General features: G+C 39.2%; 1 protein-coding gene across 1 annotated transcript; it reads right to left on the bottom strand.

Annotated features, from left to right (window-relative positions):
- Positions 1 to 876: 876 nt before the first annotated feature.
- Positions 877 to 7,799, bottom strand: PROK1 (prokineticin 1). The gene is made up of 3 exons (XM_001372630.4): positions 7,698 to 7,799; positions 4,769 to 4,894; positions 877 to 3,358 (listed from the first exon to the last, which is right to left on the bottom strand). Exons 1-3 carry the CDS (start codon positions 7,767 to 7,769, stop codon positions 3,239 to 3,241), a joined length of 318 nt encoding a protein of 105 aa, XP_001372667.2. The 5' UTR covers positions 7,770 to 7,799; the 3' UTR covers positions 877 to 3,238.
- Positions 7,800 to 17,163: the final 9,364 nt, after the last annotated feature.

Here is a 17,163-nt window from a genome sequence, read left to right as displayed (position 1 = left end):
CTCCCAGTTTTTGCAGCAGTGCAGAGGTCTGAGATGCTACGTGACTTCCTGCCTGACGCATGAACCAAGGAAGGACAATTCTGCCAATTCTGTATATTAAATACTATTAAAACTTAATTTCTTAAATGTTGAGGCAAAAAGAAATACAAAATAGATGATCTTGGGGGCAGCTGGGAGAGCCAGGCGTAGAGACAGGAGGCCCTATATTCAATTCTGGCCTCAGACACTTCCCAGCTGTGTGATCCTGAGCAAGTCACTTGACCCCCATTGCCTAGCCCTTACCACTCTTCTGCCTTGGAACCAATATACAGCATTGATTCTAAAATGGAAGGTAAGGGTTAATTTAAAAAATAGATAATTTAATCTTGTCCTCTATTTCCTTGAATCATTTTGCCTGCCTTCTGGGGGGTGTGCACCCCACTTTGAAGACCACTGCACTAGATAACCTTTGAAAGCAAAAAGGGACCCTGAAAGTGCTATGTAAATGTCAACTGTGATGATGATTATGCTTGATACCAACTCCTACAATGAACTAGACCCTCGCTGTCAATGGGCTCATAAACACATGTGAAATAAGCCATCAGGAGGGCCTCATATTAAGGCAAGTGCTCAGGTAACCAACAGACAAATCTAGGCCCGATGCCTAAGGGTCTCCAAGTTTAAATTCAGTCCTCCCTTCCCAGAAATGGCAGACCCCACCCAGTTCTGCCTAGTAGAATTATGCTGGGAGAGTAGTTCTCATCTTGGGAACACTGAGGAACACACTCATTCTCTGGCTCTCTCATACACACAGAAACATTTAAGCCTTGTGCTAATCCATTATAGCTGCTTTTGACTTCAACGCATTAACAAAAGCTGCAAACTAGCTGGTGATGTTAATAGCAATTGGCCTTTATTTCCAGGTATTTTTAATTCACACAAAGGAAGACAAAAGGTCTAGCTTGACCATGAAGGAAAATAGCATAAGGTAGTAACAAGGGCAAAAGGGAAAATGGGCTTGAGGATAAAGGCGGTATCTGAGTCTCAAGTGGCTGGAGGAATGTGTGAAATCTCAGAGCACAGCAGGAGAAAGAAGCAAGGGGCTGCCCTCAGACCTTGGAATAAAGTGTACTTAAGCTCTCACCACTCGCATGTTGATAGAGGAGTGCCAGGGTTCTGTCTTCAAAACTAGGCTTCCTCAGCCATTTGTTTTATAGAATGAGTGGGTTCCTACTCAGGTAAGTCTGATTGATTTCTCATCTCTCACGTGGCAGTCCCCAGGGTCTGGTTCAAAGTACCAGAATGCATGGAAGTTTTATAGCATAAAAGATTCCATATATGAAAGAATTCAAAAAAAGGACAGGGTAGGGATGTTGGAAAGGAGGGAATATGTCTAGAGCAGAGGCATCTTGTCATACATGGACCTAAACGATCTCAAAAAAGGCCCTCAAAAATCAAGAGTTTTTCAGGCTATCAAAACTTCTGACTTATGGTAGCCAAGTTGGACACTGCTTCCATTGGTATACATCAAGATTTGACCATCCCTTCTCTCATCTGAAGTGACTTTCATACATAGTCTTCCATGGATGGATCATCATTAAGGATCCACCAAGGTCTTATTCTTGGTGGATGCCAATGTTGTCTCTAGGTTGTTTGATTTCTTACGCTATGAGAGAGTCATCACTTGATATAAGTGCTACCAATTGGCCTTGACTAGCTGGGTCCTCAAGAGTCTTCTCTTCTTGATGCTCTCCATCTCCCAAGGAGACAGAATGGTATGTGAGTTCTAGGAGCTGGAACCAGTGTGGAAGGCTGCATCCATATGGGGAGCCACCTCTCTCTTATCATGTGTAATATTCAGTAAATAATGGATTTGGCATCATTTGTTTTAGTTAAATATTATGCAACTGGAATATTTTATCAATATCAAAACGTCTGCCTCAGATTCTCTGTCTTGATAACTCTTTATATGAAGTTTTTAGTAAGGTTTAACCAACATGTTTTTGATGGAGATGGTGGGTAACAACATTCAGACTTTAATGTTCTGGACTTTTGAAAAATAAAAAAGGACTCAGGAAAGGGGATGTGGGTTAATTGATAGACATTTGAGACTATGTGCTGGCTTACCATGGGAAAAATTGTTAAATTCTCAATGTCCCTTTTATGTGCTTCTCCTTTCTCTACCATCTCTACTTTCAAAACCTCTTCTTAGCTACTTGGAGTAAAACTGACTAAAACTTCACATTAAAGTAGCTATTTAAAATATTAGCTTCTCCCAAAGGTAATAGTATTTGTCCAAGGGTTCCATTAATCCAAAGTAATGAGCCACTAATAGTAAATATTAGGAGCAAGGAAGCAAAGAATTCAAGAATCAGAATTTTCTAACTGGAAAAGAATTTAAAATCATTCAGTTCAAATCATGAAATTAGGTGATTTTGTCCAAGGTCATCTAGTTATCAGAGAATGAGTATATGGGAGTGGGGAAGTAGTACTCAGATCCCCTCAAATATATTTTGTAGGGACAACACTGAATGTAATTTAGTTTTAATTACATTCATCAAACTTCCTCCTTCCTAAGTAGCCAAGCAGTAAAGCTAGGCTCGTGTTTATCCTTAAGCAAAAAAAAAAAATTGAGTATCCTGGGCCAAGAGAATAGGAAATAATCAAATGAATAATTTTCTGTGATTCTCCAGACTCAGACCACCCAGAATGGTGCTGAAAGGCTAAATATTTGAGGGCTACTGACTGTTGGAATCAATTATTCCAGAGGACTTTTCTGCTATTTCCCTATTGGGAAAGAACATTCTTCTAGTGGGGAGAATAGGAAGGAGGCTAAGGACTAACATGGAAAAGAAAACTTTATTTCTAAAGAAGACTGGGTAAAAGCAAACAAACCAGCCTTTTTAATCATTTACACATCTGTCAGTACAGTTGTTACTTCAGGAAAACTAGCAGTCAGTCCCACAAGAAAAAAACAGAAATGGTCCAATTGAAGGACAATCAGTACTTAATTTAGTGGTAAGGTGGCATCAGCAGCTCTGGCAAAAAATAAAGAGATTGGTCCACTAGGGGATGTGGCAATAGTGACTCTATATGACCTCCACCAAATGGCAAAAGTTGTGTTCTTTATGGAGAGAAAGCTTTGACTTTGATCATGGTGGGGCAGGTTGGGGACAAGAGTGAATTGTTGAAGAGCAGAAGGGTGCCTAGATATGTTGAGAGGGAAGCACAGGATGGAGCCCTGGGAACACACTAACTTCTAAAAGTCTATGTTCTTGAAGTCCATGGAACACCGGTATCTGCCATCTATGAACCTGGAACACAGCAAATTCGGCAAGCAGGGGCATGTATGGTGTTGGCGTTTCCCATAGAAAGGGACCTTAGGAGAGAACAGAACAAATGGGAGAGTTGGGACACAGACTCTTGGATTATGAGAGCATGAGACAATTCAACAAACGTTTGTTAAGTACCTACTATGTGCATGATAATACAATGCAATCATCCATTCTGAACAGTGTGGAGCATTCCTAGAAAGAGTTGAATCCCTACCTGATTCCCTTGACACCTCTCCTTTCCAAGGCACTCTTCCTCAGGGAGGGCATTTTCATATTGGCTTAAGCCAAACATAGTAAGCAAGAAGAATCACAGCCCACTTTCCAGATGCAACTGGAGGTCTCTTGATCCTTTCTAAGCATATCAGGGTATGGCTTGGTACATGGCTCTCCCTGCTGCCTTTCTTCCTGGTCAGAGTCCTGCAGGCCTGGCAGATATAATGCCAGCCTTCTAGAAAACCTACTGGGGCATGGAGGTAGCCCCAGAGAGAAGCCTCTGACCTACTCTCGCCCCCCTCCCCAGTACTACTGAAGAAGCCTCAAAGCAAATGTGTGGTTTGGAGAGAGGATGAAGGAGGTTGGGGGGAGAAGAAGAATCTATCCAAATTCCATTGGAGGAAACCTGGGGCTACTTCACTTGCCAAAGGGATACCTTGCTCTGGGGCCTCTGGGGTAAAGTCATCTACATTGTGCATTCTCCTGGGGAAGAGATGGAAGCAGGGGATGCCTCTACGAGAGCTGCAAATTATAGAATCTCTTTAGGGGACAATCTGGCAGAGCTCAGTAAAGAGTACAGGAATAATCTTACTTAATACTTAAATGCTGGGGATAAACTCTGAAAGTGTTTTATATTATTATTTATTTATTATATCCTATATTATTTATTATTATTATTATAAAATAGTAGGAAGGGGAGAGGAAAGGACTTCTGAGGCAACATAATGTAGGAGAGGGCACTGGGTTTGAATCTCAGCAAAGTTAATCCACTAATTACTCTTTGATCACTGGAGGCCCACTTCTGTTTGCCTGGGCATCAAATAAATAAAATCACAAATGGATTGTGTGTGTTTATGTCAAGGATCAGCAGGGCAACCAATAACCCCTATACCTAGAATTTCTATCTCCTGATTGGCATTGCCCAGTGAGGGATGTGGCTGGGGCCAAGGAAATGTGTGTGGATATGAGATGGTGGGAGGGAAATTCAGGTATTCTAAGAAATTTTCTCCTCCACTCTACCTTTTTCTTAGGGCCACTCTGTCCCTTTGTTTTAGAGAAACAAATAATACCAAGAAAAGTGACAATGGGAGCTCTAAAGGGCACTGACATTTGGGCATGTGACTTACGGATAGCTCACCCTTTGCCCTAGAGACCCTGAGGCAATTGGCTCGCCCCCATGGGTCAGAAAGCATGGGGACAGGCAGGTTTATTGCAATAGGAGCAGAGGGAATGCTCTCTACCTTGTGGCTCACAGGGTGACATTCGTCTCCTTCTTGACCCAGCGGGGTACACATCCGGAGCCCTCGGAGCCACAGACTGATGGCACAGCAGGTACCAGCTCCACACTGGAGGTCTCTTTCACAGGCCTGGAGGGAGGGAGAGGAGGCACAGCAACAGATAGCAATAAATGCATGCATCAAAGGTCTTTTGGGGTGGTAAAGGGAGGGAGAAGGAGGGCCCTGAAGGCAAGACGTCGATCAGCATCCCTTCTCCTTTTCTATCTAAGCCCCTGTTCCGTGAACAAGGCAAGACTCTCCCAGGGAGCATTTTGGCATATGGCTTGTTGACTAGTGGAGAAACTCTGATTCTCCTTTCTAAGCACCCATAAGAGGGCTTCTCGGCTGTGAAGCAGCTTTTGTTGTACACTTTTCTGATGGGATGGGTCCAACAATGGTTCATGCTACTGGAAACCGAACAAGCTGCTTTGGAGAGGTCATCTGACGCCATCTGCCTCACTGCATTCAGCCTGATCCTATCCTTCCTCTCCCACTCTCCTCTAAGTATTCCTTGGGTAGCGTGTGACTCTTCTGACCCAACTCTCATGGCCATTTGCCTACACTCGAAGGAGTGAACTTGCTCTGATTTATTTTGTTTGCATTGTGTCGTGTCAACCTGGCTGATTTCTGATTTTCTTTAAGAACCCCATGAATAGTTCCTGGAAAATAATCTTGTGCTGAATGGGAAGAATTCTGTGCTGTTCACTCAGGTAGGGGAATCGGTTCCCACAATGAGGAGGACCCTAATTAGAACAGAAGGCATTTTTAGCTCCTCTCGATACCTGCTTCATTTAACACCTGCTTACAGAGTTGTTACACAGATCAAGTAAGATGATGTATGTAAAATACCTTGCAAACCTTAAAGCACTATGTAGATGGTAGCTACAATTATTACTGTTTTCTATTTCCTGAGTTGTCTTTCTGTGCCTCTGAATGATAGACAAAACTAGGTGGTTCAAGGTCCCACTTAGAATTGAACATTATCTCCCACCACACCATGCTACCATCCCCCCCCAAGTCATTGCAGAAGGTGGTCTTCACTTGCTTGTTCTTGGAAGAGAAATTAAGAGAAGTCCAGTCTCCATTTAAATAAGATTTTTCTCTTCATAAGACCTCATGACTGTGTCTATACACTGAATATAAAGGAGAGAACTGAGACAGATCCAGAGGATGCCAATGGCAGAAACAATGATAAGGCTCTTTAGACACTGCCCCAGTCCTCAACTTACCTTCCCTGAACAGGCACAGCCTTTGTAAGATGGTTCAAAACCAAACCACATACATTTAAGTACTACGGTTATATCGTGGAAGTAAAAGGAGGCTTCGTTTCTGCTTTTCCTCCCAGGAGAACGCTGTACAGTAAATGACTTTGCAGGGCCGACTGTCAAAATACTGGGTGTGGAAAGCATAGCTATATGCCAGTATGTGTGAGAAAGAAACAGGGACAGGTAGAAAAGGACCAGTGGACTTGGCGAGGAAGCTGAGAACTCCCTGTTTCTCCCATCTCTCTCAGGTACTAATTGGTAAGTCCTTTCCTTCCATATCTTCTTTCTTTCTTTTTTATTTAATCTCTTTGCCCTTTCTAAAAAATTACATCAAAAATGTGTTCTTTTTCCATCAAGGAAAGTCTTCATATTTCTTTTCCTGTTTCAATCTCAATCTGCTTCTTTGATTGGCACATTGTTTTCAATGTTATAAGATCCATACAGAAAAAGTAATGACATATGACAAGAACTTTAGCATATACAATTGAGCAGGGACATTAATTCTTCAAAGAGGGCTGGTAAAGAACATGGTTTTTCTCTGCCTTCTACCCTGCCAGGACTTAATGCTAAACAAGAGGACTGGAAATCTCCGCTGTATAACTTCATCAACTATAATTCTCTTTTAAAAGGCTTCAAAAGCATCCACTTGATTTTTATATATTTTAATTCTTTTGAATTTGGTTATTTAGAAATTGTCTTCTCTCCATGGGTATTATTACTAATTCACTTAAAGGAATTGTTCAGAATTTCCCCACATTTTTCCATCCTTTCTAAAATGTGTTGAGATACCAATAAAATTAATTTCCCTTTTGGACCTTTGTCTTTTATCTAGACAACCCTAAGGTTAAATATTCTTTTCTATTAAAAAAAAAACACAGCCACATCAATAAATCATGGTCACAAAATAATGGAATTTTCCCGTCAAGCTGTCTATAGAATGCCCAACTGACGTTAACATGAAAACTAAGACAAAACCTAGTATCGATTATTAAAGGAAATAAGATTTTTTAAACTGCTTTTCCCCCTTTTCATTAGTATATTTGTTTTTGAGTCCTTACAACCAGTTTCAGTTCCTCAGCCTTATTAGATTAGTGTAGGGAAAGAGAATGCATTACTAGGATCTTAGAAAAGGATATTTTAAGGATTTTATTTTCTTAAGGAAAAGAAAAAAACTAAATTAAATTTCCTCCCTAATTTAGGCAAACCTAGAGTATTATATAAAATATCTAAGAGTTCAATCAAAATAAATTAGCTAATATTAATTCACTTTTCATAATTCTCTGGTATATAAAAGGATTCAATACTAAATTTCTTTTAATAGCAAACTCTTCTATTGTATTTAAGATTAGTTTACCTATTTGTTTCAAGAGCAAATATATATAGCATAATAAAGCATAGCAGGACAACCAATTCAGCAATCTTCTGAAGTCCAGAGGGATTCTGTTGAATATTTCTGAAGTGCTATCCAAATTCTGAATTCCATTATTTCTTTGATTTTCATGTGATATGCAAAACCAATAAGGCTAACTTCTTGGTACTTGGTACTAAATTTATATTGCTTGACAGAATATCCCTGATCCTCCCAAACCTTATGGTCAAGAAAATATTAGAATGTTAGATAGACTTACCCCAGTGATCACTGCACATTCAGAAATAGTTACTAAAAGAAGTATAAATAAGACTTGGATGGCGGTTTTCATGGTCACTTGGAAAGCCTGCAGAAATCTTGTCTTCCAAAGTCTCAGTCTCTCTCTCTCTCTCTCTCTCTCTCTCTCTCTCTCTCTCTCTCTCTCTCTCTCTCTCTCTGTCTGTCTGTCTTTTTTCAGCCAGTGATGTCTGGAACCCCAATTCCTCTCTTCTGCTACACTTTATAAGACCAGATTCAGTCCTGCCTGCATATGTAACATCTCCACTCTTTCAGGCTCCATCACTTATGCTATTCAAATGATCTCAGAGCAAGCAGATGAGACCTGAATCCCTAATGACATCAAATAACCATCAAAACCAATAAAAATGAATAAATTAAGGGCTTTGACAGTCACTCTAACTCACCCAAGAACTCCGTGATTGAGTCACTTAGGTATATTTCATACCCTTCTTATCCTTTTTTCCTTGGGATATCAGTTAATCCATCTTGGGGGGAAATTGAGGGAGCCTATTTTAATAAAACAATATTACGTTGATCTTGTTTATCCATTCCTGCATTGAGTCATACAATGTAACATTTTTTTCTCCCTTAACTTTATTCAATAGATTTGGGGGGGGGGGAGCACCTACTAGTTGCTCTGAGGGCTACAATAGAAATATAAAATAAGAGCATCATGACCCCTGAGAAGCTTTGAGTCTCATTGGGAAAACAAATTACATACACAGGACATTAGCAACAATGTACGATATGATAAAATTAATGAAACTGTAGACTCCAGGAGTTAGAAGATCTGGCTTTGAGTTTGAACTCTATCAGCTAAGTGACTAGGAGCAAATCACTTTGTCTTCTTGAACCTTGTTTTATCCTCCTGTCTGACATTTAAACAAGATCCCCTTGTGATTGTTCCCAGGTGAGGAGCTGGGTGGGGACTCTGTAGAAATTGTTATTTCTTTGTGAGGGATACCTGGAAGTAAATGTTCCTAACTTTGGGATCGTGTGGACTTAAGAATCTGGCACCACTTGATAAGCAATGCTGTTAGCTCAATATAAAGTATAAAGGTGAGTGGGGACAGAAACCCTTACCTCAGTCAGTGTAACCAAAGAAGGTTCAGACTCCTTGATCAAATGAATTGATCGATTAAAGCAGACGAACTAGGTTTGAAAGTCCTTAATCAGTTTCGGGAGGAATGAACAATGGATCAAAGACACTGCCACAGACTAAATATCTGTGAGTAGTAGAAGACAATATCACACCGTGTGGCTAAAAAAGCAGGTTTGGAAGCCTGTTGGCTAACAGCAGCAGGCTAGTGGTGAAGTAGCTCCAGCCAGGTCTCTAAGAGGGAAATCACTCTAAGGGAGTGGTGGGGAAGGGGTGCCGATTCAGGACAGTCCACAGCATCTCTGAATTGGAGATCCATCAGAGAGCCAGTAGCCATATCTCCAGTGTAAGTGGCCCGTGGCCCCATCTGCATCAGAAGCTGAAAGGCACACTGCTACAAACACTGAGGACAAGCAGCTTCCTTAGCTATACAAATACAGTAAGTCTCAGGACTCAACAGGCAGTTATATCTGAGAGAGGAACTTCATGAGAATTCCATTAAGGGAGAAATGGACTTCTACTTACCTGGAGCTAGCCATAAGCTACTCTTGAGCATACATTGACCTCACTATTATTGTACCCTTTTAATTTTTTTAAACCCTTACCTTCCATCTTAGAATCAATTCTGTGTATTGGTTTTAAGACAGAAGAGCACTAAGGACTAGGCAATAGGGATTAAGTGACTTGCCCAGGGTCATACAACAAGAATGTGACTGAGTTTAGATTTGAATCCAGGACCACCTGACTCAATCTTCTGAGCCACCTAATTGCCCCCTACAAGTGTACTTTTAAATTTGAATCCAGTCTTCCTCACAGACCTATGTAAGAGTGTATCTCAGACTTTGGGGTAGATGTTTTTATGCTAATTGTTGTTGCTATAGTAATATAGTAATAAATATCATAAATATAAATTTCAGTAAATAACATTTCCTAAAAGTTAATTGAAGGAAGGGGGAGGGAAAAATTTATTAAGTGCCTACTATATGCCAGGTGGTGTGCTAAGTGCTTTAAAATATATCTCAGGGGGCAGCTGGTGGCTCAGTGGATTGAGAGCCAGGCCTAGAGACAGGAGGTCCTAGGTTAAAATCTGGCCTCAGATACTTCCCAGATGTGTGACCCTGAGCAAGTCACTTGACCCCCATTGCCTAGCCCTTACCACTGTTCTGCCTTGGAGCCAATACACAGTATTGACTCCAAGACGGAAGGTAAGGGTTTATACAATTAAAAAAAAAAAAAGATATCTCATTTGAACCTTACAACAACCCTGGGTGGTAGATGCTATTATTATCCTCATTTTATAGTTGAGGAAACAGAGGCAAAGAGAAGTTAAGAGATCTGCCCAGGTCCCACAGCTAGTAAGTGTCTGAGGACAGACTTGAACTTAGATCTTTCTGAGAATGGCCACTAATCATTGGGAGAGCCTAGAATGGCAGCTCATGAGTAACAATACTTCAGCACTCCCAACCCCTCAGGAAAGTTGGAAAAGTAATTAGTCATCTCTGAGGACCTGACCAGCCAGTATTAATGGGAGTTGGTGAAAGAAGAACTTTATAACAGTTACATTTGTCCATTAAGTGTTGGGAGCCTGGATGACAATCTGGTAAGAATGTCATAGAAGAGACTGTGCTAGAGGAACATGAACTAGATGAAAGTAAGGTCTCTTTTGTATTCATGAGCTTAAGTCCCATCCTCTGGCCCCTACCTATAGCTCACTTGCTTTCTCCTAATACAAGATCTATGTACTTGCATTTAAAAAATTTTTATTTTTATTATCATGCAAAACACAATTCCATATTGGTCTTTGTTGTAAGAGCAAAGTCATATATAACCAAAACCCCAAAAGAAAACCATAAGTACATTGTTCTGAAAGATGACTCCAACAATCCGTTCTCAGGAGGTGAATAGCCTTCCCCATCATAAGTCTTTCAGGATTGTCCCAGATCATTGCTGGGAGGGGCCAAATTTTCACAGTTGATCATCCCACAATATTGCTGTTACCATGTACAATGTTCTCCTGGTTCTGCTTATTTCACTCTGCATCAGTTACTCCTGATCTTTCCAGCTTTTTCTGAAATCATCTTGCCCATCATTTCTTAGAGGACAATAGTATTCCATCACCAACATGTACCCCACAATGTGTTCTACAATTGATGGGCATCCCCTCAATTTCCAATTCTTTGCCACTACAAAAAGAGCAGCTATAAATATTTCTATATGTACTTGCTTTATATTAGGTATTGCATGTCAATAGGACTGGTTCCCTTTTGTAATCCTACATATTTAATTTAAGTTAATTAATTTAATTTGAAATCTTAATTTGTAATTAATTCATTTAAATTCATAATGTAATTAATAATTCATTTAATTAAAACATTCTGAGAAACAGCCTGTTATGATTTAAATTATCTCAAAAGACAGATGTTTTCATTGAGAATGTTTTTTATATCAGCTTTCTTATAGGCCAGCATCATAACTGATAAAGTGATATAGTTCTTCATGACTCTCTCATGACCAGGGATGACCTGAGCTGTGTCAGGCAGTTTAATAAATGGATTTTGAGGAGCTCTTTATTCAGCTCTACCTCCAACATCCCAAGACATCTTTAACTGGTGAGAGCTAATTAAAAGGTGGTCCATCAAAGCCTTAGCCCTTCCCCAAACTGACAGATGAGGGTTTGTGCATATCACTGCAGAACTTCCCTGTTAGCCAGAATCTGGAAAGGACCAAATTCCTAAGGACAAAGAAAATGAAAAAAAGCAGCAGGCTGGATGGTATCTCACCCAGATCCCAGACACAGGAACACATAGTAATTCTCCCTATTATCCGATAATTAATGCAGTATATTAAAAATAAATTCTCACCAGACTTTAGGCCTCACCAGACTGCCAAAGAGGTCCATGACACACAAAAGTTAAGAAGTCCTGGAATAAGAGAAGCCTTTCACTTTGTCATAGATCCCGACGACCTCTTCGTCTCCTTCTTGGTAAAGGATCTTCATTTAAGTTCTGAGGTTTTTTCTGGATGAAAAGAGGTCAGGTTGTTCCTTCTGTTGCTCTCCCTATTTCTAAGAATTTTCTGGACACTCCTATCTAGTAGAGATTCCTGCTAATTATAAAAAGATCCTCAAGATGCCAGAAGCCTATTAAATTAATTAGTTTATTTTCTTTCCCTGTAAATAGGAGGAAAGTGGTTTCCTCTATGGGAGCTCAGCAATACCTTTTATTGTTTGTACTTTTTTTTTTAATATTTTATTTGATCATTTCCCAGCATTATTCATTAAAGACATAGATCATTTTCTTTTCCTCCCCCCCACCCCCCATAGCCGACGTGTAAATCCACTGGGCATTACATGTTTTCTTGATTTGAACCCATTACTATGTTGTTAGTATTTGCATTAGAGTGTTCATTTAGAGTCTCTCCTCTGTCATGTCCCCTCAACCACTGTATTCAGGCAGTTGCTTTTCCTCGGTGTTTCTACTCCCATAGTTTATCCTTTGCTTATGAATAGTGTTTTTTTCTCCTAGATCCCTGCAAATTGTTCAGGGACTTTACACCGCCACTAATGGAGAAGTCCATTACGTTCGATTATACCACAGTGTATTAGTCTCTGTGTACAATGTTCTCCTGGTTCTGGTCCTCTCGCTCTGCATCACTTCCTGGAGGTTGTTCCAGTCTCCATGGAATTCCTCCACTTTATTATTCCTTTTAGCACAATAGTATTCCATCACCAACATATACCACAATTTGCTCAGCCATTCCCCAATTGATGGGCATCCCCTCGTTTTCCAGTTTTTGGCCACCACAAAGAGCACAGCTATGAATATTCTTGTACAAGTCTTTTTGTCCATTATCTCTTTGGGGTACAGACCCAGCAGTGCTATGGCTGGATCAAAGGGTAGATATTCTTTTGTCGCTCTTTGGGCATAGTTCCAAATTGCCCTCCAGAATGGTTGGATCAGTTCACAACTCCACCAGCAATGAATTAATGTCCCTACTTTGCCACATCCCCTCCAGCATTCATTACTTTCCTTTGCTGTTATGTTAGCCAATCTGCTAGGTGTGAGGTGATACCTCAGAGTTGTTTTGATTTGCATCTCTCTGATTATAAGAGATTGAGAACACTTCTTCATGTGCTTATTAATAGTTTTGATTTCTTTATCTGAGAATTGCCTATCCATGTCCCTTGCCCATTTATCAATTGGAGAATGGCTTGATTTTTTGTACAGTTGATTTAGCTCTTTATAAATTTGAGTAATTAAACCTTTATCAGAGGTTTCTATGAAGATTTTTTCCATTTGTTGTTTCCCTTCTGATTTTAGTTACATTGGTTTTGTTTGTACAAAAGCTTTTTAATTTGATGTAGTCAAAATTATTTATTTTACATTTTGTGATTCTTTCTATGTCTTGCTTGGTTTTAAAGCCTTTCCCCGCCCAAAGGTCTGACATGTATACTATTCTGTGTTTACTCAATTTACTTATGGTTTCCTTCTTTATGTTTAAGTCACTCACCCATTTTGAATTTATCTTGGTGTAGGGTGTGAGGTGTTGATCTATTCCTAGTCTCTCCCACACTGTCTTCCAATAGTGGATTTTTGTCCCAAAAGCTGGGATCTTTGGGTTTATCATATACTGTCTTGCTGAGGTCACTTTCCCCCAGTCTATTCCACTGATCTTCCTTTCTGTTTCTTAGCCAGTACCAAATTGTTTTGATGACTGCTGCTTTGTAATATACTTTAAGGTCAGGGACTGCAAGGCCCCCATTATATGTGTTTTTTTTCCATTATTTCCTTGGATATCCTTGATCTTTTGTTCTTCCAGATGAACTTTGTTATGGTTTTTTCTAAATCGTTAAAGAAAATTTTTGGGAGTTCAATGGGTATGGCACTAAATAGATAAATAAGTTTGGGTAGGATGGTCATTTTTATTATATTGGCTCGTCCTATCCATGAGCAGTTAATGTTTTTCCAATTGCTCAAGTCTAGTTTTAGTTGTGTGGAGAGTGTTTTGTAGTTGTGTTCATATAGTTCCTGTGTTTGTCTTGGGAGGTAGATTCCTAGGTATTTTATTTTGTCTAAGGTGATTTTGAATGGGATTTCTCTTTCTAGTTCTTGCTGCTGAGCTGTGTTGGAGATATATAGAAAAGCTGATGATTTATGTGGGTTTATTTTGTATCCTGCAACTTTGCTAAAGTTGTTGATTATTTCAATTAGCTTTTTGGTTGAATCTCTAGGATTCTTTAAGTAGACCATCATGTCATCTGCAAAAAGTGATAACTTGGTCTCCTCCTTGCCTATTTTGATGCCTTCAATTTCTTTTTCTTCTCTAATTGCTACTGCTAGTGTTTCTAGTACAATGTCAAATAGTAGAGGTGATAATGGGCATCCTTGTTTCACTCCTGATCTTATTGGGAATCCATCTAGTTTATCCCCATTGCAGATGATATTAGCTGATGGTTTTAGATATATACTGTTTATTATTTTTAGGAATGACCCTTCTATTCCTATGCTTTCTAGTGTTTTTAATAGGAATGGGTGTTGTATATTATCAAAGGCTTTTTCTGCGTCTATTGAGATAATCATGTGGTTCTTGTTGGTTTGCTTGTTGATGTGGTCAATTATGTGGATGGTTTTCCTAATATTGAACCAGCCCTGCATCCCTTGTATAAATCCTACTTGATCATGGTGAATGATCCTTCTGATCACTTGCTGGAGTCTTTTTGCTAGTATCCTATTTAAGATTTTTGCATCTATATTCATTAGGGAGATTGGCCTATAGTTTTCTTTCTCTGTTTTTGACCTGCCTGGTTTTGGAATCAGTACCATGTTTGTGTCGTAAAAAGAGTTTGGTAGAACTCCCTCTTTGCTTATTATGTCAAATAGTTTGTATAGTATTGGGATTAACTGTTCTTTGAATGTTTGATAGAATTCAGTGGTGAATCCATCAGGCCCTGGGGATTTTTTCTTAGGAAGTTCTTTGATGGCTTGTTGGATTTCATTTTCTGATATGGGATTATTTAAGAATTCTATTTCCTCTTCTGTTAGTCTAGGCAGTTTGTATTTTTGTGTATATTCATCCATATCCCCTAAATTGGTGTATTTATTGCCATGTAATTGGGCAAAGTAATTTCTAATGATTGCCTTAATTTCCTCTTCATCGGAGGTGCTGTCCCCCTTTTCATCTTTAATGCTGTTAATTTGCTTTTCTTCCTTCCTTTTTTTAATTAGATTGACCAGTACTTTGTCTATTTTGTTTTTTTCAAAGTACCAGCTTCTTGTCTTATTTATTAAATCAATAGTTCTATCACTTTTGATTTTATTAATTTCTCCCTTAATTTTTAGGATTTCTAGTTTGGTTTTCTGCTGGGGGTTTTAATTTGATCGCTTTCGAGTTTTTTCATTTGCATTTCCAATTGATTGATCTCTGCTCTCCCTAGTTTGTTAATATAAGCATTCAGGGATATGAATTTACCTCTGATTACCGCTTTGGCTGCATCCAAAAAGGTTTGAAAGGATGTCTCGCCATTGTCATTTTCCTCAATGAAATTATTAATTGTTTCTATGATTTCTTCTTTAACTAAACAATTTTGGAGTATCATATTGTTTAATTTCCAATTGGTTTTAGATTTGGTTTTCCATGTACCATTACTAATCATTATTTTTATTGCCTTGTGATCTGAGAAGGCTGCATTCATTATTTCTGCTTTTCTGCATTTGTGTGTTATGTTTCTGTGACCTAATGTATGGTCAATTTTTGTGAATGTGCCATGTGGTGCTGAGAAGAAGGTGTATTCCTTTTTATCCCTATTTATTTTTCTCCATATGTCTATTAATTCTAATTTTTCTAAGATTTCATTCACTTCTGTTACCTCTTTCTTATTTATTTTTTGATTTGATTTATCTAAATTTGATAATGGTTGGTTTAAGTCTCCCACTAATATGGTTTTACTGTCTATTTCTTCCTTCAATTCTCCTAGTTTCTCCATTAGAAATTTGGGTGCTAAATTATTTGGTGCATACATGTTGATTAATGATATTTCCTCATTGTCTAAAGTCCCTTTTAACAAAATATAATTACCTTCCCTATCCCTTTTGATCAGGTCTATTTTTGCTTTGTCTTTATCAGATATCATGATTACCACTCCTGCCTTCTTTCTGTCAGTTGAGGCCCAGAAGGTCTGACTCCAGCCTTTAATTCTGACCTTGTGGGTGTCAACCCGCCTCATGTGTGTTTCTTGAAGACAACATATGGTAGGGTTTTGGATTCTAATCCATTCTGCTATTCGTCTACATTTTATGGGTGAGTTCATCCCATTCATGTTCAAAGTTATGATTGTCATTTGTGGACTCCCTGGCATTTTGATATCCTTCCCTAATTCTAACCTTTTCTTCTTCGGCTCTACCTTTTAGTCCAGTGATTTACTTTGAATCAGTCCCCCTTGTCCCCTCCCTTGATGTTTCCCTTTTTAGTCCCTCCCTTTTTGTTCCCTCCCCCTCCCCCCTCTCTTTCCCTCTTTTTTTTGTTTTCCCTCTCCCCCTCCCCCCCCCTTGGTTTTCCCTTCTCCCTACCCTTGTTGGGTAAGATAGAATTCAAGATCCCAATGGATCTGGATGTTTTTCCCTCTCAGAGTTGATTTCCCTGAGATTAAGGTTTAAGTAAAAAACCCTCTCTTCCTCTCCTTCTTATAGGAGTTTTCTTCCCCTCCCCTTCCCATGTGAATCTTTGTGTGAGAAAGATTATTCTATTTGGTCTTTCTTTACCCCCTATTTACACATTACATTTTCCCCACATGTTAGTATACATAGATTGATATAAATGTAGTCCTTATAGAAGAGAGTTTGAGTAAAAGAAGAAGATAACATTTTTCTCCTTTCCCCTTTCCTTAATATTTACCTTTTCAGGTATTCCTTGCTCTTTGTTTTTTGGTATCAAACTTTCCACAGAGCTCTGGTCTTTTCTTTGCAAAAAGTTGGAAATCTTCTATTTTGTTGAATGCCCATACTTTCCCTTGGAAGTATATAGTCAGTTTTGCTGGGTAGCTGATTCTTGGTTGAAGACCCAGCTCTCTTGCCTTTCTGAAGATCATGTTCCATGCCTTACGATCATTCAGAGTAGAACTTGCAAGGTCTTGTGTGACCCTGATTGGCATTCCTTTATATCTAAATTGTCTTTTTTCTGGCTTCCTGTGGGATTTTTTCTTTTGTTTGAGAGCTTTGGAATTTGGCAATTACATTCCTGGGAGTTGTCTTTTGGGGGTTTAGTGTAGAAAGTGTTCTGTGAGCTCTGTCAGTGGCTGTATTACCCCCTTGTTCTAGAATCTCTGGGCAATTTTCTTTGATTATATCTTGTA

This window comes from Monodelphis domestica, chromosome 2, assembly GCF_027887165.1.
Source record: "Monodelphis domestica isolate mMonDom1 chromosome 2, mMonDom1.pri, whole genome shotgun sequence".
Lineage (NCBI taxonomy): Eukaryota > Metazoa > Chordata > Mammalia > Didelphimorphia > Didelphidae > Monodelphis > Monodelphis domestica.
Note: the sequence above shows the minus strand (reverse complement) of the source record. Positions and strands in the feature narration are given on the sequence as shown.

Bases quoted from the DNA above. Each gene is read 5' to 3' on its own strand.
- PROK1 (XM_001372630.4), bottom strand. From the start codon at position 7,769: ATGAAAACCGCCATCCAAGTCTTATTTATACTTCTTTTAGTAACTATT. The intron at 4,895-7,697 runs GTAAGTCTATCT...CCCTCCCTCCAG, and splicing joins AATGTGCAGTGATCACTGGG to GCCTGTGAAAGAGACCTCCA. The intron at 3,359-4,768 runs GTAGAGAGCATT...TTCTCTCCTAAG, and splicing joins GTCACCCTGTGAGCCACAAG to GTCCCTTTCTATGGGAAACG.